The sequence below is a fragment of the Panthera tigris genome, chromosome C1 (genome assembly GCF_018350195.1).
Source record: "Panthera tigris isolate Pti1 chromosome C1, P.tigris_Pti1_mat1.1, whole genome shotgun sequence".
Lineage (NCBI taxonomy): Eukaryota > Metazoa > Chordata > Mammalia > Carnivora > Felidae > Panthera > Panthera tigris.
The window spans coordinates 211,699,476-211,722,965 of record NC_056667.1 but is presented as its reverse complement, the minus strand read 5'-3'; the positions used below and the strand labels follow the sequence as shown (position 1 = coordinate 211,722,965).

The 23,490-nt window shown below is 42.2% G+C and overlaps 1 protein-coding gene across 2 annotated transcripts; it reads left to right on the top strand.

Moving 5' to 3' along the window:
* Window positions 1-1,223: 1,223 nt before the first annotated feature.
* Window positions 1,224-23,272, top strand: LOC102952718 (general transcription factor II-I repeat domain-containing protein 2-like). Of its 2 annotated transcripts, XR_006220987.1 has the most exons (5): window positions 1,224-1,486; window positions 6,623-6,848; window positions 7,945-8,031; window positions 11,057-11,181; window positions 19,597-19,676. XR_006220987.1 is itself a non-coding variant. In XM_042995624.1 (2 exons), the coding sequence occupies exons 1-2, from the start codon at window positions 20,761-20,763 to the stop codon at window positions 22,457-22,459; spliced, it is 1,245 nt and encodes a 414-aa protein (XP_042851558.1). In that variant the 5' UTR covers window positions 20,752-20,760; the 3' UTR covers window positions 22,460-23,272. The 2 variants fall into 2 exon arrangements, 1 of the variants encoding a protein (XP_042851558.1); XM_042995624.1 differs by lacking the exons at window positions 1,224-1,486; window positions 6,623-6,848; window positions 7,945-8,031; window positions 11,057-11,181; window positions 19,597-19,676 and adding exons at window positions 20,752-20,788; window positions 21,243-23,272.
* Window positions 23,273-23,490: the final 218 nt, after the last annotated feature.

Here is a 23,490-nt window from a genome sequence, read left to right as displayed (position 1 = left end):
TTCAGGTCTTCCTTTTGAAGGCTCCAGTGTTACATAAAACTTATGATGAAGAAACTTACATGCTTTTCTCTTGTTTACCTCTTTTGTCCCCCAACCCAGAACTTAGGAGGATAGAGCAAAAAAAAAAAAAAAAAAAAGTATTTTCTTCCCTACAGTAGCAATTTGCCAGTTTCCCACAATCCTAAAATACTGCCCAAAATACTGTTTGAGGTTTTAAATTCTGTTAATCTGACGGATACAAATGGTATCTTATTAAATTGTATTTTCCTGACGGTTGTATGGTCGAGCACGGTTTCACACTCTTTTGTGCTACTTAAACGTCTTCTGAAAATTGCTTTTCGTATCCTTTGTCCATTTTTGTCTTTTATTAATATGTCTCTTATTACTGATTTAAAACAAAATTTTAAGTGAACTCTCTACCACATGTGGTGTTGAAAGTCACAACCCCCAAGATCAAGAGACTCATGCTGCACGGACTGAGCTACCCAGGCACCCCTCTTATTCCTGATTTTAATAAGAATGCTTTTTACTTAGCGTCATCACATCTTTCACTTTTACATAGGCATTATTTCAAATGATATGGTATTTTATTAATAACACCTAAATCACAAGTTTCAAGAAGTCCATGATAAAATGTGTGAAACGTAACTATGCCGGGCACAAAACAGGTATTGATGGCTAGAACCATCACCAACGTCACTGGCGGCGTGGCGGCGGTGCCCGGGGTCGAGAGACCGTCCGCCAATCCCTCCTGTCGGGTCGCAGCCTCTGATGCCCTGCGCCTCCCTCTCGGCTACGAACAGGTGGCGGCCTCACCGGGTTAACTGAGCGCCTGGAACCTATCTACCCTTGCTCACGAGCGGGCAACGAGTGGCTGCTTTTATGACTGCCATTCACTTTCTCCGGACCCACCGACAAGGGTGTACCGGGACGTGGGACCACCCGCCAGGTCCCCAAACCTAACAGGACTTGCACCTTCTACTCTGCCAACCTGAACCGCCCACGAAAACCGACGAAAACCAACCAAGATGTCCGCCCCGGGCGCAGGCGCAGCATTGGTGGCCCTGACTCGAGACCCCGCCCCCAGGCTCGCGCTCTCAGTCTCCTCCTGGGGCCCGCGTCTCGGATTGGCCCAGAGACTGTGCGGGCTCTGATTGGCCGACGCGGAGGCACGAGGGCTCCGTCTCCTTCCGGAGAGCGTTCAGCACGGGTCTAGAGTCCTGGGCGGCCGCTGGGAGGGCGCTCCGGGTCTGCTGGCGCCAGGGGCTTCCTGCTCGGCTCTGCAGTGCGCGGTGGCTCGCTGGGCCCTGGGTGGGCGGGGCCGCACCCCCGCAGTCGCCTGTAAAGGAGGGACCAGACTGTGCGGGTTAACTTGAGAAGTGGCGGCTCTAGGTTCTGGTGCGAGACTCCTCATTTGTGTTGTAAATTTGGACGGAGGTAGAGGTGGACGCTGCTCTACTTAACACTGAGTTCTCAGTCTGGAAAGGTAAAGACATTTGAACTGTAGGTACTGATTTTTTACCTGTATGGGGGCTTTATTTTGGCCCGGTGTGCTTTCATTTGAGCAGTTGGTAGTGGAATTAATTTTTAAAAACATCGAAATTATTTGAAAACGCGTGGTGAAGGGAGCCGATGAGAGGGAAAGGGAGGAATTCTTGGAAGCTTGCCTAATACCTTGAGGAGTTACCATTTCTAGGTTTTGGCAGAAATCATCTGACCTACAGACATTTACCAAAAATTATCTTTTTCGATATATTTTGTTACTCCCCAGTGTGAGCAAAATATTCCAAATATAACTAACTTTAGGATAAGGCCTAAATTTATTACAAGTAGAATTCTTACAAATAGAATTTATTGCAAATTGAAACTTATTGCAGATACTAGAGGCAAAAGGTACCTAGCATGGAATGTCAAAGGCCCTGTGATGAGCCTAATAATCTTGTCCATTGTAAGCAGGAAAAAAAGCAAGATGAACTGAAGAAAATGAGTTTTTTTCCAAAGGAGATAGAATATGGGGAAGATGAGATGTCAGACGATGGAAGTAGAGATGAGGTAATTATATACACAGCACGTGGCATAATGACTTCCTACTGTCAGAATCCAGAGTAAAACAGTTAAACTGCCTTGTTTAATCCCAAAAGTGGTATCCTGAACACTTTCTGACTAGTTTCACAAGCCCACCCTCTAGACTCAGTGCTAAAATCTGACAGTCACTTTTAGAAAAAAAAAATTACAGACCACTCCCATGAGCGTGGATGCAGAAATTCCAAACAGAATCTTATGGAGTCAACTACCCGCGTCCTGTAAAAAGAATAATGATACGTTGTGAGAAGTGAGGTTTGTTTCGGGGGAATGCAAAAGTGTTTTTTTTGTTTGAAAAGTGATATTGGTTGCCTGGAAATACTGGCTTGAAAGGAAATCTCTTGATTTGTCAGACTGCCCCATTAAATGTCTTTAGTTTGTTTGCCCGCCAAACATCTCTGTTTCCATATTTATTCTTTTGACAAATGTTTAGGTCCCTACTACATTCTGTGCTTCTGGCTGGGAGCCTCTGTATTAGCATTTGAATATGGACGGGTTTAAGTTAAGTCCTGAAAGAACTGAGATGGATGAGTGAGGACACAGCTAATGAATAGTGAATGTTTCCTGTCTGCAGCCACTGTGCTCAGGCTTAATGCATTAAGTGACCATATTAGGCAGGCGGCATCAGCCCCATTTTGTAGATGGGAAAACAGATGTAGCCATTAACTAACTTGCCCATGGTTTTAGAACTAATAAGCGACACAGCCAGGATTATCCATGGTTCTGCAGAATCCAAAGCCCTTACCCCTTCCCAGCTCATTTTTTTTTTTGTCTTCCCCCCAAGCATTCGTTGTAAGAGGCAGTCAACAATCGTTTATTGTCCACTTTGAGCAACCAGTTGTATAAAAGAAACTTTCCTCAGCCCTATTCAGTCTAGTAGTTGTTTTAATCAATCAAAAGTAAATTATCCATACATACCGTTTGATTTTAATTTAAAGCATTAAATATATATTCATTTACCAATCCTTTGATGTGGGACTAAGGTTTTGTCTTTGACTTTGGGTTCAGTATTGGAATAATTTGTCTTCCCTGTACAAAGTACACCCATAAGTGCATCTTCTGTAATTTGAAGGTTTTTTTTTTTTAAGTTTATTTTTATTTATTTTGAGAGACAGCATGAGTGGGGGAGGGGCAGAGAGAGAGGGAGAGGGAGACAGAATCCCAAGCAGACTCTGCACTGTCAGCACAGAGCCAGATGTGGAGCTTGAACTCTGTGAGATCATGACCTGAGCTGAAGTCAAGAGTCAGACACTTAACTGACTGAGCCACCCAGACGCCCTGAAGTTTGTTTCTTTTTTTTATTAAATTTTTTTAAAATGCTTATTTTATTTTTGAGAGAGAGAGACAGAGCATGAGCAGGGAAGGGGCAGAGAGAGAGGGAGACACAGAATCTGAAGCAGGCTCCAGGCTCTGAGCTGTCAGCACAGAGCCTGACGCGGGGCTCAAACTCACGAACCTCGAGATAATGACCTGAGCCAAAGTCAGATGTTTAACCGACTGAGCCACCCAGGTGCCCCAAGTTTGTTTCTTTAGAGCAAAGAAAACCAGAAAGACTACTAGTAAAGCGATTTGAATACTCCTACATATTTACCATTTTTTCCATCCTTTTATGGCTGCTCACCCACACCTAACCTGACTACAGGTTTTTAAGCTTTATCTAATATGTTCAAAGCATTCAACTTGGTTTTCATAGATTTAGTAACTTACTTTTTGCATGATTGGTTTGTATGATTTGGTTATGTAATTGAAACTGCAAATACGATGGTCGCTTGCAGGTTTGGAACAAACGCAATTGATGCTTTTTAAGGATATACTTTAGCCATATGGAACAGAAATGCCTGGGTGTATTTTGAGTACCATAGAGGAACCTGCTAGCTACACATGCTTGGCATTTCATGGATGGCAAGTTAGTAACTCCTGTTTGGAATTGAGACTGTCATTTAATCTAGCCATAGATATGTTATATGATGGTTAGACACAGTTAAGAGAACATCTAATGTATTATGATGGTCACTATACATTGCATTAGCTTTCCATACCGATCAGCCAGAGGTTCTTGGTGAATGCAACTTTTTATTTTATTTTATTATTTTTTTAATTTTATTTTTTGTTTTTTAAAATTTACATCCAACTTAGTTAGCATATAGTGCAACAATGACTTCAGGAGTAGATTCCTTAGTGCCCCTTACCCATTTAGCCCATCCTCCCTCCCTCAACCCCTCCCGTAACCCTCAGTTTGTTCTCCATATTTATGAGTCTCTTCTGGTTTGTCCCCCTCCCTGTTTTTATATTATCTTTGTTTCCCTTCCCTTATGTTCATCTGTTTTGTCTTTTAAAGTCCTCATGTGAGTGAAGTCATATGATTTTTGTCTTTCTCTGACTAATTTCGCTTAGCAGAATACCCTCTAGTTCCATACACGTGGTTGCTAATGGCAAGATTTCATTCTTTTTGATTGCCGAGTAACACTCCATTGTATCTATATACCACATCTTCTTTATCCATTCATCCATCGATGGACATTTGGGTTCTTTCCATACTTTGGCTATTGTTGATAGGGCTGCTATACACATGGGGTGCATGTGTCCCTTCGAAACAGCACACCTGTATCCCGTGGATAAATGCCTAGTAGTGCAATTGCTGGGTTGTAGGGTAGTTCTGTTTTTAGTTTTTTGAGGAACCTCCATCCTGTTTTCCAGAGTGGCTGCACCAGCTTGCATTCCCATTGGTGAATGCAACTTTTGCTTTGGAACTCAGACTCTGGTAGCTTAGAGGAAAACAGGAGTAGTCACATAATATTTTTCTTAGGCTGGTAAGCATGTAATGTGGTTCTCGACTGTTCACACTGGTCACCCTTGGTCATTAAAGTGTGGTTCTTATAATCCTTGATTAGTGCAGCATGTAGTAATACTGTTGCAATTAGATGAACGTTTAAGGTAACCAGAACCTAAAGCTGGCTCATTGAAATTATTTCATTAAAACCCTCATCTTTTGGGACACCTGGCTGGCTCAGTAGAGCATGTGACTCTTGATCTCTGGGTTGTAAGTTCGAGCTCCACGTTGGGTATAGAGATTACTAAAAACGAATAGATTTAAAAAATAAATAAAATAAAACCCTAATCTCTTTCACCTAACTTCCCTGATCCCACATCATTACCATGCCAGATGCACTGGTCCCCCTCATCTGCTTGCCTATAAATTGTGTTCATAATCAGTAATGCTAATCACATGTACTTATCTCTTCCTATGATGTGGATTGAGGGTTATATATATATATACACACACCAGTTTGCTGGGGTTGCCTTAATAAAATATCACAGACTGGGTGGCTGAACAGCAGAAGTTTATTTGCTCACAGTTCTGAAAACTGGAAGTTGAAGATCAAGCTGTTGGCAGGTTTGGTCTTCTGAAGCCTCTCTCCTTGGCTTGTAAATGTCTGCTTTCTCGGTGTTTATTCATGTAGTCATTCGTCTGTCATCTGTGGCCTAATCTCTTATAAGGACAGCAGTCATATTGGATTAGGGCCAGTGTAACAACCCCATTTTAACTTAATTACTTCTTTAAAGGCCTGTCTCCAGATACAGTAATATTCTTTTTTTTTTTTTTTGATTTTTTAACATTTATTTTTGAGAGACAGAGCATGAGTGGGGGTGGGGCAGAGAGAGAGGGAGACACAGAATCCGAAACAGGCTCCAGGCTCTGAGCTGTCAGCATAGAGCCCAACACAGGACTCGAACCCACAGACGGTGAGATCATGACCTGAGCCAAAGTCGGATGCTTAACCGACTGAGCCACCCAGGCGCCCCCAGTAATATGTTTAGATGCTGGGAATTAGGACTTTGACATATGAATTTTAGTGGGATATAGTTCAGCCCGTAACACCGGTAATGCCTTCCCTGTATTATGACACGGTTCTAGGTAGCACTGGCAAGATAAAGACAGTGCTTCTCTTAATTGCCCATCTTGTTCTTTTGTGTATGGTGAAACTGCATTCAGTGCTTTACTAAAATTGTCATCTTTAGGTATCTAATTTTATAATACCACGCCCAGTTATTAGTAGCCGTGGGGTGGGAATTGATGGTATAATTAGAAAACATGAGACTCAATGTTTGGGGCTTGGCTCTCATTCCCGTGTATGTTCTAGTCGTCCGTTGTGGGAGGCTCTTCACTCTGATGTATATTTGTATGCAAAGATTTGGCACTCTAAAGGCATGTGGAGCCATCTAAACAGTAGTTGACTTGGCATATTTTCCTAGGGCAGTAGCTTGGATACTCCTAGAAACTAGTTCCTTCCCTGTAAAGATTCTGATTGGATAACTCTAAGTGAAGTCTAGGAATTTGTTTTTCTTTTCCTTTTTCTTAAGACGAGCACGTCAGGTGGCGCTGGGAGCTCTCTTACTGCACATTGAGAAGTTCATCTCAGATCAACATAGACATTGACATATGTGCCTGACCAAGTCTTGCCCTTGCTGACTGTATATGTGGCTGTAACCTCTTGGGCCGGGGGAGGACCTGCTTTCATTGTTGCTACTTCTCCTCCAGGCTGTCGTCCCTCAGAAAAATGGTGGGAAGGTTACTACCGCTCCAGAAAATAAAGTCGGGGGGAAAACGTCTCTGGCTCCCGTGGTTGCTGAGAAACTAACATCACCACACAGGAAGACAGCCACATGGGCCAAATTGCCAAAAGACAGGAGGAGTGCCAAGAAGAGAAGTGGGAACGATGGCGAGGAAGAAGATAAGAACACGGAGTTGGGCCAAGATGAGAAAGGTAACGAGTCCTCTTCCAGAGGCGGTCCTGGCTAGTGGCTACAAGATAGCAAGGGTCAGCCCTGTGTCCTTCCACATTGCTGTTAGAGGCGTTCTGCCAAGATACCCCCCTTCAGAAAGTTGCCGTGGCAATCCCTGGCTGATTTTTCAGGCCTGGCTTCATTGAGGAGGAAATCTCAGTGGACATTTGACCTCTGCTGTCCCCATGACCAGAATCAGTTTTCACTGAACATTATACATTGATTGTTTCTGTCGTGGTGCCGTGAGCCACGCGCGTTAATAGTCCCCCAAACTTAATTCTCAGTGATTTTGTTTTTGTCTTGATGGAATCTATGTAACGTTTTAAATTGTATTGCTTCCAGGAGTGCCTGGCTGGCTCAGTCAGTGGAACATATGACTCTGAATCTCAGGGTTGTGAGTTTGAGCCCCATGTTGGGTGTAGAGATTACTTAAAAATTAAAAAAAAAGATACTGCTTCCAAATAAGTAATTATTATATTTTTATTAAAATACAATGGGAATGCATTTAAAGTTATTTCAAAATAAGAGGTTAAAGTGGCAGTGAATTTTTTTTTTTTTTTTTTTTTGGTTTGTGTATTATAGCCAGATTTACGGGAAGTTTTTCTGAAAGAACAATTTGTTATTCTCGTTCTTAATAAGTCTGTCTAATTGATTAGGTAGGTTTTCATTTAGAATCTGAAAAAGAAGATGTGTATTCTACATGGGTCAGAGGGAGAAAGCTCTTCCTGTAGGGGTTGGGGACAGTGACTGAGGAAAAGGGCTGTGAGGAAGAAGAGGAAGAGGAAGGTCAGAATGACCTAAATCAGTTCAGTAGAGGGGTGGCCCGTATCAAGGAATTCAGGTTGTAAGGGAAGCCCTTGGGCAGAGGCTGTTGGATTTCTTTTAGCAACTTGAAGAACTTTCTGATTAGTTTATAAATGCTTTCACAAGTACTCTGACCAGACCTAACCTATGTGTTTTGTGAAGAGTAGACATACCATAGGTATGATATTTGTGATTAGAGTAAAAGCTTCCGGTTTACTCATTAGTGGTACAGACAGATCATTAAAAATATAGTATTCTGGCTTTTGCCCACAGAGCCTATCAAAAAAACACCTGATAAATGGAAGAAGGAGATGGCTAAACAGAAGGCTTTCCCTGGAATCAAAAAACAGAGATTGGAAGGTAACTTGTTTGTTGTGTTTTAAAGCACAAGACAAAACATGGAGACTTGCGTATTGGTTAAGTGTAGGTATGATGTTTGTGGACAAGGCGAAAGCCCAAGTGATAAACAAGGGGATTTTTATTGCAGTTTGGCGTTACAATATGCCAGAAACCTTAACGGAGTTTTCTTTTAGCATCATTGTTACTGAACTGTTTATTTGAGTTCTTTTCTTTCTTTCTTTCTTTCTTTCTTTCTTTCTTTCTTTCTTTCTTTCTTTCTTTCTTTCTTTCTTTCTTTCTTTCTTCTTAACCTTTTTGTATGGCAGTTGAACCACCTGTAACTTTCAGACTGTTTGTTGGAAACCTGAATTTCAACAAAACCGCTGCTGAACTAAAAACTGGTCTCAGTGAGTTTTTTGCTAAAAATGATCTCACAGTGGTTGATGTCAGAGTTGGCATGTCCAGGTAAATACTGATAGATGAAGAATGTTAAATCGATCAGCCCAGCATTATTATCCCTGGAGAAATTATGAGTTCCCGTATTTTTCTGTTTCATTGTGGGTTACCAGACTTCTGTCTCATCGGATCCTTCTGTTACCTGCTGTTCACCCTTTAGTGGGGTTTCACATCAGTCTCTGGCAGTTCAAAGTGAGTACAGTAGTCTCATATCCGCGGGGAAAACATTCTAAGATCCCCAGTGGATGCCTGACACCACAGATAGTACTGAACCCTGCGTATACTATGTTTTTTCTTTTACAACATACCTGTGATAAAGTTGAGTTTATAACTTAACCACACTAAGAGATGAACAACAATACAACAAAATAGAACAATTGTAACAGTATACTATAATGAAAGTTACATGAATGTGGTTTGTCTCTCTCAAAATATTTTTACTCTGCTATGCACACCCTCTTTCTTGTGATGCTGTGAAATGACAAAATGCCTCCGTGATGAGATGGGGTGAGGTGCGTGGTATAGGCGTTGTGACCTCGCTTTAGAGTGCTGTTGACATTTTGAAGCTAGGTCAGAAGGAGGATTGTCTGCTTCCAGACCACACAATTGACTGTGGATAACTGCAACCACGGATAAGAGGGGCTACGATATTTAAAATCTTTCCATGGCTCTTAGAAAATCCATTGTATTGGGCATCTGGGTGGCTCAGTCAGTTAAGCATCTGACTTGGATTCAGGTCAAGATCTCACAGTTCGTGAGTTCAGTTCCCATGTGGGGCTCTCTGCTGTTAGCACAGAGCCCGCTTTAGATCCTCTGTCCCCTTCTTTCTCTGCCCCTCCCTCACTCACATGCATGTACTCTCTCTCTCATAAATATAAATTTTAAAAAATTTATTTAAAAAAATCCATCATATTAAATTGCTATCCCATTTTTCCAATTGAAATGTTAAAATAATCCCGAGATTCTCCTTGTCTTTACAGAAACATACTTCCATGATTTTCTACAGTGAGTGATGTTATTTGCCCACGATTATTTTATTTTATTTTACTTTATTATTTCTTAAATATATTTATTTTGAGAGAGCACAAGCAAGGGAGGGGCAGAGAGAGAGGGAGAAAGAGAGAATCCCAACAGGCTCCGCACGGTCAACTTGGAGCCCGAAGGGGGCTCAAACTCATGAACTGTGAGATCACGTCCTGAGCCAAAACTGAGTCCAGCACTTAATGGACTAGGCCACCCAAGCGCCCCTGCCCAGAATTATTTTAAACTAAGCTGCACATTTAATCGTAGCCCCCTCACTTTGGTGGCAAATATAGGTTCTGTCTCACTTCTGCTTTTTTTGCCAAGTTGAATTTCATCTTTCTCACTTCTTTTTCATCAGAAGCGTATTTCCTGGGTGTGAGCATATTTTATAGTACTCAGACTGTCTTAGGTAAAAACAAACAAAAAATAATAATAGTAACAGGGGCACCTGGGTGGCTCAGTCAGTTGAGCATCCGACTTCGGCTCAGGTCATGATCTCGCAGTTTGTGAGTTCGAGCCCCGTGTCGGGCTCTGTGCTGACAGCTCAGAGCCTGGAGCCTGCTTCGGATTTTGTGTCTCCCTGTCTGCACTTTCCCCGCTTGCACTCTGTCTCTTTCTCTCTCAAAAATAAATAAACATTAAAAAAATAATAATAATAATAGTAAACATTCATTGAGCACTCACTGTTCCAGGCACTGTTCTTCGTTCCTTATTTCTATTAACTCATTGAACCTGTTAAGACAATCCTCAGTGGTAATTATTGCTGTTCTTCCCATTTCACAAAGAAAATTTAGGCACAGAGAAGTTAAGGAATGTGCCCAACATCACACAGTTAGAAAGTGGCAGAGCTTGGAGTTGAACCCAGCACTCTGGCTCCAGAGCCTACGCCACAACTTTTGTCACATCGCTCTTACGGTTTTTGTTAACTTTTTGTTTGTAATTTGCAATAAATAAGAACCCTTTTTGCATTAAAAAAAAATCTTTCTGTAATAGCCCTTGCGTTTGCTAATACGTTCCTCATTAGGAGTGATATTTTTGTTCTAATTCACGAATGCACATGGATTTTTCTTAAAACAAAAATTCAAAACCTTACTTTTAAACTTCATTTTCTATAGGTTTTGGTTAAATTTGGTCAGTTGCTAAACAGAAAACTAATAAAAGATTTCAGCAGGTGAATTTGCACTGACTTCATCCCTTGATCCAGAACAGGCTTTCTCCATTTTGGCACTATTGACATTTTGGGCCAGATAATTTGTTGTGGGGGACTGTCCAGTTCATTGCAGGCTCTGTAGCAGTGTGCCTGGATTCTCCCCACTGAGTAGTAGAAGCACTCCCCCAGTTGTGACAGCCAGAATGTCTCTAGACATTGTCAAACTTGCCTATAGGTGAGAACCACTCCTTTGGTTACTTTATTGGCATTCTTATTGCTGGTTGGTGGAGCCTTAGTTTTAAATTGTAAATGACTCAGTGCTGATTTCCACTTTCACATCCAGTGTGACTAGCCAACCAGAAGTCATGTGCCTCTTGATCGTACTTGGTGTTTTTTTCCCCTTTTACATCTCTGTAGGAAATTTGGTTATGTGAATTTTAAATCTGCTAATGATCAGGGAAAAGCCTTGAAACTTAGTGAGACAAAGGTCCTTGGGAATGAAATTAAATTGAGAAAACCAAAAGGAAAGGAAGTAAAGAAAGGTATGTAAACAAGGTAATTTATTTATAGATAACTGTGGGGGCGCCTGGGTGGCTCAGTTGGTTAAGCGGCCGACTTCGGCTCAGGTCATGATCTCACGGTTCGTGAGTTCGAGCCCCGCGTCGGGCTCTGTGCCGACAGCTCAGAGCCAGGAGCCTGCTTTGGATTCTGTGTCTCCCTCTCTCTGCTCCTTCCCCACTCACACTCTGTCTCTCTCTCTCAAAAATAAGTAAACATTATAGATAACTGTGTATCTAGAAGACTCTGGGTCAGGAACTAGTAGTATCAGATTCTTTCTTATTGTGTACAAGTACTTAGTTACCACCAGGTCACCTGCTTCCACAGCACAAACTTTATCTGCATTGCTCTCACCCTGTGTGCTCTAGCTGCCTGGCTCACCTTCCCTGTCATAGCATCCTTTGTCTACAGTGCTCTCTGTCATTATGTATCTTTCCTTCTCTGCCATAATGTTCTCTGCAGGACTCAGTCCCTGACCACCTGCAGCCCATCCATAGAATCTCAGTTTAAAGGTCACTTCCTCAGATCAGAAAAAATTTCCCTTCCAGACTAGATTAAGTCTTTTTTTTTGGGGGGGGGAGTATGGGGGATTTCCTTTCCTTTCCTTTCCTTTCCTTTCCTTTCCTTTCCTTTCCTTTCCTTTCCGGTAATCTCTCCACTCAATGTGAGGCTTAAACTCATGGCCCAGAGGTCAAGAGTTGCATGCTTTTCTGATTGAGCCAGCCACGCGCCCCTAGGTTAAGTCTTTACTAGATGTTCTCATTTCCCTTTTACTTTTCCTTCTTAGCACTTATCAGAGTTTGTAATTATGTGACTGTATGTTTGCTAGCCTTTTCCTCCAAGGCCACATTCCCGAGAGTAGAAACCTGTATTTTCATGTACCATGTAGCATAGGCCCTCACCCAGATGTGTGTTCAAACATTTGTTAAATGAAGGACTATGTATTGCTATTAACACCCCCTAACTCTTGGAGAAGTATTTTTCCTCCCTTGTAGAACTTTTGATGCTTATTAGATCTGAACTCAGACTGAAAATATGCTTTTGTGTTACATAGCTCGAAATACCAAAACACTTTTGATCAAGGACTTGCCTGATAAAGTCACTCAGCGTGAGTTAAAAGAAGTGTTTAAGGATGCCTTTCAAATCAGATTGGTGAGCAAGGATGGGATGAATAAAAGGTGTGTTTTGTACCGGTGTTGAAAAACAATGTATTTCTACTGGGTTCAGACATAACAGAATTTCACTACATTCTCCCAAGTCACTTAGGCCTGATTTTAGAAAACAAAAGAGTAGTTATCCAACCTTTCTACCAGTAGGCATAAAAAACTGAAGGGGGCAGGGGCGCCTGGGTGGCTCAGGTCATGATCTTGCGGTTTGTGAGTTCAAGCCTTGCATGCTTCAGATTCTGTGTCTCCCTCTCTCTCTCTCTGCCTCTCCCCTGCTTGCACTCTCTCTCTGTCTCTCTCTCAAAAATAAATAAACATTAAAAAATTTTTTTAAAAAGGAAAAAAGAGAATTAAAAAAACTGAAGCGGGCATCATAAATGGACAGTCAGAAGTTTCTAGAAAACTGTAGTGGTGTCATTGAGAAATGAAGGCTTATTCTACCAAGTTCGAGACTGAGGATTGGAAGAATTCAGTCATAGATCATCTCCATTCTTCTCTCTCCAGGGCTGACTCCAGTAAAACAGCACACTTGGTGAATTGCCTGGACAGGTGGCCAAACAAGCATTGAATTGGCCCGTTAGAACTATGTTGTAACAGGGGCGCCTGGGGGGCTCAGTTAAACATTCGACTTCAGCTCAGGTCATGATCTCACAGTTTGTGAGTTTGAGCCCCGCATTAGCCTCTGTATTAATATAGCTCGGAGCTTGGAGCCTCCTTCAGATTCTGTGTCTCCCTAGCTTTCTGCCCCTCCCCTGCTCACATTCTGTCTCTCTCTCAAAAATAAATAAATATTAAAAAGACAACAACAACCTTAAAGCCATCATCGGTAAAAAAAAAAAAAAAAAAAACAAGGGGGGCGCGCACCTGGGTGGCTCAGTTGGTTAAGCCTCTGACTTTGGCTCAGGACATGATCTCACTGTTCTTGAGTTCGAGCCCCACACTGGGCTCTGTGCTGACATCTCAGCACCTGGAACCTGCTTCAGATTCTGTGTCTCTCTTTCTCTCTGCTCCTATCCTGCTTGTGCTGTCCCTTCCAAAATAAACATTTAAAAAAAATTTTTTTTAAAAAGAACTGTGTTGTAATAATTAATGAAACACTAGCACTACGTATCTAGGCTTTGGTAGAGTAAGAGGGTGAATGTGATGAAATCAGAAAGGATGGAGTAGGATGTATTTTGAAAGGAATTCTCTTTTTTTTTTTAAATTTTTAAATTTTTATTTTTTTTAATGTTTTTACTTATTTTTGAGACAGAGAAAGACAGAGCATGAGCAGGGGAGGGGCAGAGAGAGAGGAAGACACAGAATCCAGAGCAGGCTCCAGGCTCTGAGCTGTCAGCACAGAGCCCGACGTGAGGCTCGAACTCACAGACCGTGAGATCATGACCCGAGCTGAAGTCGGCCGCTTAACCGACTGAGCCACCCAGGCTCCCCTGGAATTCTCTTTTTTAAAAATCTTTTTAATGTTTATTTTTGATAGAGAGACAGAGTATGAGTGGGGGAGGGGCAGAGAGAGAGGGAGACACAGAATCCGAAGCAGGCTCCAGGCTCTGAGCCGTCAGCGCAGAGTCCGATGTGGGGCTCAAACTCACAAACTGTGAGATCATGACCTGAGTGGAAGTCAGACGCTTAACTGACTGCGCCACCCCGGCACCATCACCACCTCCCCCTTTTTTTTAAAGTAAGCTCAAAACTGCCTCATGTAAGGCTTGAAGTTAGAACCCTAAGATCAAGACCTGAGCTGAGATCAAGAGTGAGATGCTTAGCTGACTGAGCCACCCACACAACCCTCTTTTTTTTTTTTTTTTTTTTAAGATTTTGATAATTTTTTTTAAGTTTTTTTATTTTGGAAGAAAAAGAATGAGTGGGGAAGGGGCAGAGAGAGAGGGAGAGAGAGGATCCCAAGCAGGCTCTGTATCATCTGCACAGAGCCCTATGTGGGACTTGAACTCATGAACCGTGAAATCATGACCTGAGGCAACATCAAGAGTTGGACGCTTAATTGACTGAGCCATCCAGGTGCCCATTAAAATTTCATTAAAAAAAATTTTAATGTTTATTTTTGAGGGAGGGAGACAGAACGTGAGTGGGGGAAGAGCAGAGAGAGAGGGAGACACAGAATCCGAAGCAGGCTCCAGGCTCCAGGCTCCAGGCTCCAAGCTGTCAGCACAGAGCCTGATGTGGGGCTTGAACCCATGAACCATGAGATCATGACCTGAGCCAAAGTTGGACGCTTAACCTACTGAGCCACCCAGGTACCCCTATTTTAAGGCAGCCCTTAAGACTTTATTTTTAAGTAATCTCTACCCACTGTGAGGCTCGAACTTACAACCCCTAGATCAAGAGTCCCATGCTCCACCAACTGAGCCACTCAGAGGCCCCTATTTTGGAGGAATTCTTAATGAGGTGCAGCTGGCATATCAGAGTTACAGATACATTTGAGTGAAAATTGTTGGAGTAGGTAAACTCTAAAATAGTCTATACCAGTATATTCTGAATAACATCTCTAGAAAAGAATCCTACCAATTCAGAAAACAAGTCTGAAAGGATGAATCCCATATTGTTAGCAATTAGCTATTGTCAGTGTTTTCTGTGAGGAGACTGGGGACTCTGCCATGCTTACAGTCAGAAACACTGGAAAACAACAAAAAGTTGCTGCCAAAAACCATAGAATTTCTCTAATGATATTTAAATAAGTTTTGATTACATATACTTAAGTCTTCAGAGTCATTCCTTTACATGAAGAATTATTATAAAGGGGAGATAGCGGAAGCCAAGGAATCCATGGCCGTATTAAATAAAGCCTAATACCTATGTCAGAAGCGAGTGTGGTACATTCTTCAAGAAAATTCTTACTCAGCAGATCCTTTCTACTTATCTTTCACCGAAGTAAGTTACAGGTTCATGAAGGTTTACGTTGAAAGTATGGAATCATAAAGTACTAGAGGAAGACATGGAGAATGTTTTTGTTTTGTTTGTTTTTAAAGATTTTAAGTAATCTCTACATCCAATGGGGGGCTGGAACTCACAATCCCAAGATCAAGAGTCACATGTTCTTCCAACTGAACCAGCTGGACTCTGCTGTTTGTTTTTAATCTTCAGCAGGGGAAGACCCGTTGAGTGTGACACAAATCCTGGAAGTCCTAAAAGAATAGATAAGTTTGACTGCATAAATATAAAGTATTTCTGTGTGGGGGAAAAATCCCTTAAGCAAAGTCAAAAGACAAGTGACAAACCAGGAAAAAAAAATTGTAATTTCTATCAAAACTGAGGGCTAATAGGGGTGCCTGGGTGGCTCAGTCGATTAACCTTCCGACTTTGGCTCTTTGTCATGATCTCTCAGTCCATGAGTTCAAGCTCTTCATCAGGCTCTTGCTGGCAGCTCAGAGCCTGGAACCCGCTTTGGATTCTGTGTCTTCCTCTCTCTCTGCCCCTCCCCCACTCACACTGTGTCTTTCTCAAAAAAAAAAAAAAAAAAACATTAAAGAAATGAAAAAAACAACAACTGAGGGCTAATTTTGTTGATAAAGTGTATCTTACAAATCAATGAGGAAAAAGACCAACAATCCAGTAAAAATATTGGCAAAGTATGAACAGGTAGGTCACAGAAAAGGAATTTTTTTTTTTATGTGTATCTTTTTCCTTTATTTTTAAATTTTATTTATTTTTATTAACTTGTTTTATTTTTTATTTTTTTTAATTTACATCCAAATTAGCATATAGTACAACGACTTCAGGAGTAGATTCCTTAGTGCCCCTTACCCATTTAGCCCATCCCCCCTCCCACAATCCCTCCCTAACCCTCAGTTCTCTGTATTTAAGAGTCTCTTCTGGTTTGTCCCCCTCCCTGTTTTTATATTGTCTTTGCTTCCCTTCCCTTATGTTCACCTGTTTTGTCTCTTAAACTCCTCATGTGAGTGAAGTCATATGATTTTTGTCTTTCTCTGACTAATTTCACTTAGCATAATACCCTCCAGTTCCATCCACGTAGTTGCAAATGGCAAGATTTCATTCTTTCTGATTGCCGAGTAATACTTCATTGTATATATATACCACATCTTCTTTATCCGTTCATCCATCGATGGACATTTGGGCTCTTTCCATACTTTGACTATTGTTGATAGTGCTGCTATAAACATGGGGGTGCATGTGTCCCTTCAAAACAGCGCACCTGTATCCCTTGGATAAATGCCTAGTAGTGCAATTGCTGGGTCGTAGGGTAGTTCTGTTTTTAGTTTTTTGAGGAACTTCCATACTGTTTTCCAGATGGCTGCACCAGCTTGCATTCCCAAAGGAATTTTGAACATAAGACACCCATCCTCATTCATACTAAAAGAATTGTTAATTAAAATGTAATTTTAAGGGGCGCCTGGGTGGCTCAGTCAATTGGGCGTCTGACTTCGGCTCAGGTCATGATCTCACGGTCCTTGAGTTTGGGCCCCGCGTCGGGCTCTGTGCTGACAGCTTGGAGCCTGGAGCCTGCTTCTGACTCTGTGTCTCCCTCTCTCTGGCCCTCCCCTGTTCATGCTCTGTCTTTCTCTGTCTCAAAAATAAATAAACATTAAAAAAAATTTTTTTAAAAAGTCTACTCTTTAAAAAAAAAATGTAATTTTAATTAATTTAATGTAGATGCAACTTCCTACCTGTTAGATGTTCACAGATCAAAAAATGTATCACCACAGTGCTAGAGGGTTGGAGAAACTGGCATGCTCGGACTTCGTTGGTAGAAGGGATATATTGGTGAAGTCTCTATAGAGATGAGTTAGTATCTGTTATAGTCGCGTGTGTTGTTTTATCCTGCAGATAGAGTCAGACAAGTGTGACATAATGTGTTACAAAATTGGTTGTGCAAAATTAGAATTGACCTGAATATCTGTCAATAGAAAACTGACTAAAATTTTCTGGTAGATCCAAAAGATATTCTAGTATACAGTTGTAAAAAGAAGTGAGACAGCATTTTGTGTACTGATGGGAAATAATCTCCAATATAAAGGCAAAATATAGAACAGTGTGTGTGATGTTCTACTTTTTATGTAAAAATATCATGGAGGTTGTGTTTTGTGTACAAAACACAAATGTTAAAAACAGATCAAAGACCTAAAACAGAAGAGCTAAAACAAGACTGTGGCAGAAACACAGGAGTAAATCATTGTGATCTTAGGTTAGGGTGTTGCACAGGTGATGGAAGATTGACAGGTTGGGCTTTATTAAAATTAAAAACATTTGTACTTCAAAGGACACTATACAAAAAAACGCCACAGACTGGGAGAAAATATTGCACATCATGTGTCTGTTAAGGGACTTATCTTCAGAATATGTGAAGAACTCTTAGAACTCAATAATAAGACAACCCAATTAAAAAATGGGCAAAGGGCTTGGGGTGCCTGATGACTCACTCGGTTAAGAGTGTGACTCTTGATTTCGGCATAGGTCATAATCACAAGGTGTGGGATCGAGCCCCACGTCGGGCTCTGCACTGAATGTGGAGCCTGCTTGGGATGCTCTCTCTCCCTCTCATTCTACCCCTCCCTGCTTGCGATCGCTCTTTCTCTCAAAAATAAGTAAACATCTTTATTTTTATCATTTTTTATAAGTAAACATTTTTTAAAAAAATGGACAAAGCACTTGAATGGACATTTCTCCAAACAAGGTGTAAAAGTGCCCAATAAGAACATGAAAGGATGCTCGACATGAGTCGTTAGGGAGATGCAAATCAAAACCATGGTGTGATGCTACTTCACAACCAGTAGAGTGGCTATAAAAAATGGCAGGCCGTAACAAGTGTTGGCAAGGGTATGGGGAACTTGGAACCTTCGTTCGTTGCTGGCGGGAACGTAAACTAGTGCCGTTGCTTTGGAAAACGGTTTGGCGGTTTCCGAAAACGTTAAACATAGAGTTGCCATATGGTGCAGCAATTCTGCCACTAGGTGCGCACCCAAAAGGAATGAACGCGTATATCCACACGTTTCGACAAATGTTCATATCGGCTTCATCCTTACTAGCCCCAAAGTGGAAACAACCCCAAATGTCCACCAGCAAATGAACGGATAAACAAAACATGGTTCTTCCATGCAACGTAATACCATTCTGTCATAAAAAGGAATGAAATAGTAACACATGCTACCACATGGAGGATCTGAAAAACATTCGGCTACGTGAAAGAAGCCACTCACAAAAGATTGCACGGTCCTGCGATCCCACTTGTAAGAGATGTCCAGAATGGGCAAATAGCGTAGTGGTTGGGCCAACGGTTGGGAATGACTTGGGAGAACGAGGAGTAACCACTGACGGACATTTTGGGAGATGATAAAAATCTGCCGACATCAGATTATTGTGACGGTTATAGAATTCTATACCTACATTAGAAGTCATTGTACGCTATTTTATTTTTAAGTCATCCCTGCACCCAACATGGGGCTTGAACTTACAACCTGGAGATCACGAGTCACATGCTTCACTGATGGAGCCAGCCAGGTGCCCCTCACTGTGCACTTTATTTATTTATTTTATTTTATTTTATTTATTTAAAAAAAATTTTTTTTAATGTTTATTTATTTTTGAGACAGAGAGAGACAGAGCATGAACAGGGGAGGGCCAGAGAGAGAGGGAGACACAGAATCCGAAACAGGCTCCAGGCTCTGAGCTGTCAGCACAGAGCCCGACGCGGGGCTCGAACTCACGGACCGTGAGATCGTGACCTGAGCCGAGGTCTGACGCTCAACGACTGAGCCACCGAGGCGCCCCCTCACTGTGCACTTTAAATGGATGAGTTTTATGATACATGAATTATATCTCAGTAAAGCTTTAAAAAATAGAGTGTGGGGCACCTGGGTGGCTCAGCCGGTTGAGCGTCCAACTTTGGCTCAGGTCATGATCTCACGGTTCATGAGTTTGAGCCCTGCGTCGGGCTCTGTGCTGACAGCTCAGAGCCTGGAGCCTGCTTCGGATTCTGTATCTCCCTCTCTCTGCCCCTCCCCTGCTCGCACTCTGTCTCTCTCTGTCTCAAAAATAAATAAAAACGTTAACAAAAATAGAGTGTGTATATGTGTACATTTGCTTTTATATGTACAGCATGTTGCCTCTGAGGATAGAAATTGGGCAGAAGGCACACTGTACCATATCCTTTTCTACCTTTTGCCTTTTGAATCTTGTATGTGTATTACTAATTCAGAAGCCAAAAGTACTGAATGCTGACTATGCTTTCTTCTCCCCTCCACCCGGTCCCCACAATTGCAGGATCGCCTATGCTGACTTCAGATCACAGGCTGATGCAGAGAGGGCCTTGGAAGACAAGCAAGGAACAAAGATTGGAGGGCTTGCCATAGCTCTGGACCCTGTTGGAGAGAAAAGTCAAGGCCAAGAAGAGAGAGGCTGGAAGAACAGCACGCGGAGAAGTAAGGGACGCTAAAGCTCCGTAGACTGAAACTTGCCAGGGTCGGGTTGTCAGCCGGGTTCCCCAGAGAGGGGCTGGAATCAGGATAGGGACACTTTTTTGTTTTTTAAGTTTATTTATTTTGAGAGAGAGAGAGAGAGAGAGCAAGGGAGGGGCAAAGAGAGAGGGGAAGAGAGGATTCCAAGCAAGTTCCACGCTGCCAGCACAGAGCCCGATGCGGGGCTCAAACTCACGAACTGTGAGATCGTGGCTTGAGCTGAAACTAAGAGCCGATGCTTAACTGACTGAGCCCCCCAGCGCCCCTCAGGATAGGGACACTTAAATACAATTTCTCCCTGTATTAAAAATGGGTAAGTCCTCCTCAGATCAAGTTAATGAGTATTGTCCTAGTTAACTGTAACCTTGAAGTCTGCAAAAACACAGCACTTTGAGATACATCAGCTTAGCTCCCCTTCTTGGGGGCTCTCTAGGATTGTGTTTGGACAGGTTCGTAAAGCTGTGGTTTCAGAAATTAGATATTTAATTCTCTTCAAGTAGAGTTTTTGTCAGGTTTAAACCAGAGACCCCAAACGAGTCCCTAATCTGCCTAATCTAGTGAGTAGTCATAATGGCTGCTACAGTATTTACAGGGAGAAAAAACCCCACAATTTATTATGAATATTTTTAAAAATCAAGAAATTTCACATAGAAATCTGGATTTCCAGCTTCTTTTGCTGCTGCATCAGAAAATCTGGTGTCCCTGGGGCTGCATTCCTACATTTCTGCAGTCGTCTGCACAGGAAAATCAGAGGCTTCCTCTTAGCTGTTGACTACAACCCCCACCATTCACTAAGTTCTTCCCTAACTGAAGGAGCGAACAGCACACTTACACTTTGCAAAAATAGAGTCAGTACTTTTTTCTTGCAAAGCATTAGCGAAGGTGACATGTTAATGTTTCTTATGCATTTGTCTCTTTCAAAAGTGGGAAAACGGAAGCTAGAACAAGAAAGCCACACATTTCAAGAAAAATGGGAGCGAGCCTATTTCTTTGTGGAGGTAAAGAATGTCCCTACGTGTTTAATATGCAAACAAAGCGTGTCTGTGTCGAAGGAGTATCACCTCAGACACCATTATGAAACAAACCACAGCAGGAACCATGAGGGATATACGGAAAAGATGCGTGATAAAAAACTAAATGAGCTGAAAAAAAGACTGAAATTTCAACACGATGTCCTTTTGAATGTGAATAAAATAAGTGATGCTGCTATGAAATGCAGTTATGTATTAAGTGAGAAAATTGCCCGGGCATCCAAACCTTTTACAGATGGCGAGTTTATAAAGGAATGTCTATTGAGTGCCGCGGAGATTATGTGCCCTGAACAGAGACACGCATTTGCGAACATAAGACTAAGCGCTAATATTGTTCCGCGGCACGTTGGCGATGTGGTTGGGAACTTACAGGACAAGTTGCGAGGAAAAGGTAAATCATTTGTGGCTTTCTCCATTGCAGCTCATGAAGGGGCTGATGTAGATAATGCCCCCCAACTGGCTGTATTTATTCGTGGTGTTGACGAAACTTTTGATGTGACCGAAGAGCTTTTGGACATGGTACCCATGACAGGCACCTCATCAGGAAACGAATTATTTGTATGTGTTGAGGAAAGTCTTAAAAAATTTAATGTAGACTGGTCGAAATTAGTCAGTGTTAGCACCGATGGCAATTCTGCACTGGTTGGTGTTGAACAACTTGTTACAGAACTTAAATCTAAGGTGTCAGGGCTTTGCAAAGACACAGAGCTTAAGTCTGTGCACGGCCTCATTCTCCAGGAGTCACTTTGCACTAAAAAGTTAAAAATGGATCATGTCATGGACATAGTAATTCACACCATAACCTGGATACGTTCCCATGGCTCAGACCACAGAGAGTTCAGTGCTTTGTTCAGTGAGTTAGATGCACAGTATGGAAGCTTGTTCTCCGTGGGACTTAAGTGGCTGAGTCGTGGCATGGTGTTAAGGCGGTTTTTCGAACTGTTGGAAGAAATTGATTTTTTCATGTCTTCTAAAGGAAAACCTGTTCCCCAGCTTACTAGCAAAGATTGGGTCAAAGACTTAGCCTTTCTGGTTGACATTATGACTTACCTAAACATGTTGGATATCTCCCTGCAAAGGCGTTCACAAGTGGTTACGCAGATGTATGACTCAATTCACTCGTTTTTAATGAAACTGTGTCTTTGGGAGACTCATTTGGCAAGGAACAATCTGGCCCACTTCCCCACGCTGAAATTAGTTTCCGAAAATGAAAGAGATGGCCTGAACTATATTCCCAGAATTAAAGAGTTGAAGACTGAGTTCCAAAAACGGTTCTCTGATTTCAAACTTTATGAAAACGAGCTGACATTGTTCAGTTCACCTTTCTCAGTTAATATTAACAACGTGAGCGAGGAGCTACAGATGGAGGTTATCGAACTACAGTGCAACACGATACTGAAAACGAAATACGACTGTGTCGGAATCCCAGAATTCTACAAACACCTTGGGAATGGTTACCCTAAATATAAAAACCATTGTGCAAAGATTCTGTCCATGTTTGGAAGTACCTACGTTTGTGAGCAGCTATTTTCAGTTATGAAACAACAGAAAACTAAGTATTGCCCCCAGTTAAAAGATTCAGGGGTGACTTCCCTGCGGCGCGTTGCTGCACCAGATACACACCCTGGCGTCGAATGACACCTCGGGGCTTAAGAAAGGAGTGTCACGTTTTGGATTTCAAATCTAAGGAGTAATACATTATGAGACTTTGATTATTTCTATTTCCAAATTGTATTTGTTCACTGTCGAATTTAAACCACAATCTTTGGCATCCTACGTTTGTATCTTATCACGTATAAAATAATGTTTGATTATACCTTGGCGGTTTATTTTTCCCCTGCCATACCTTTCTGGCCCTGAAGAGTGATTCACGTTGGCAAACCTCTGCCCTAGAAGCAATCGCATTTTTCCCAAAGGCACTTGTGAACCGGGGATGTGAACCAGGGAGTCCGCTGGATGAATGGGGTGTTTAGATGCCTAGAGCAGCTCTGTCCCCAAGGATGACAGACTCAGCCCCCTTCCTGGAGAGAGCTGGGACCGCATAGCCAATACTGGCCCCTCGGCTTCTCTTTTGGTGCTTCCATTTTGCATTTACACATTTCTTTGAAATTTCAATGTTGTTGGTCAGCATTAGAACAAGTTGTGGCTGGGCCCACAGCCATTCTGCCTCTCACAGGCATGGATAGGCATTTCCTCCCCATCAGGGCCGCCCCCAAGGGGATGCAGAATGAGGTGTCCGTGTGCGGAAGAGCTTATGAGCATCATTCTGGGGAGAAGGCCCATAGGTACCAGCAGCCCCTTACAAAGGTCTGTGACCCAAAATGTGTTTTTCCACTGTGAAATTGGGACATGACTGCTCACTGTTACAGACACTGTGTTTTAAATAGTCCAATTATGGGGCGCCCGGGCGGCTCAGTTGGTTAAGCGTCCAACATCGGCTCAGGTCACGATCTCACGGTCCGTGGGTTCGAGGCCCATGTCGGGCTCTGTGCTGACAGCTCAGAGCCTGGAGCCTGTTTAGGATTCTATGTCTCCCTCTCCCTCTGCCCTTCCCCTGCTTGTGCTCGCTCGCTCTCTCTCTCTCTCTCAAAAAAAAAAAAAAAAAAATTTAAATAGTCCAATTATGAAAGTGAAATGTACTTATTGTAGAACATTTGGAAACTATAAAG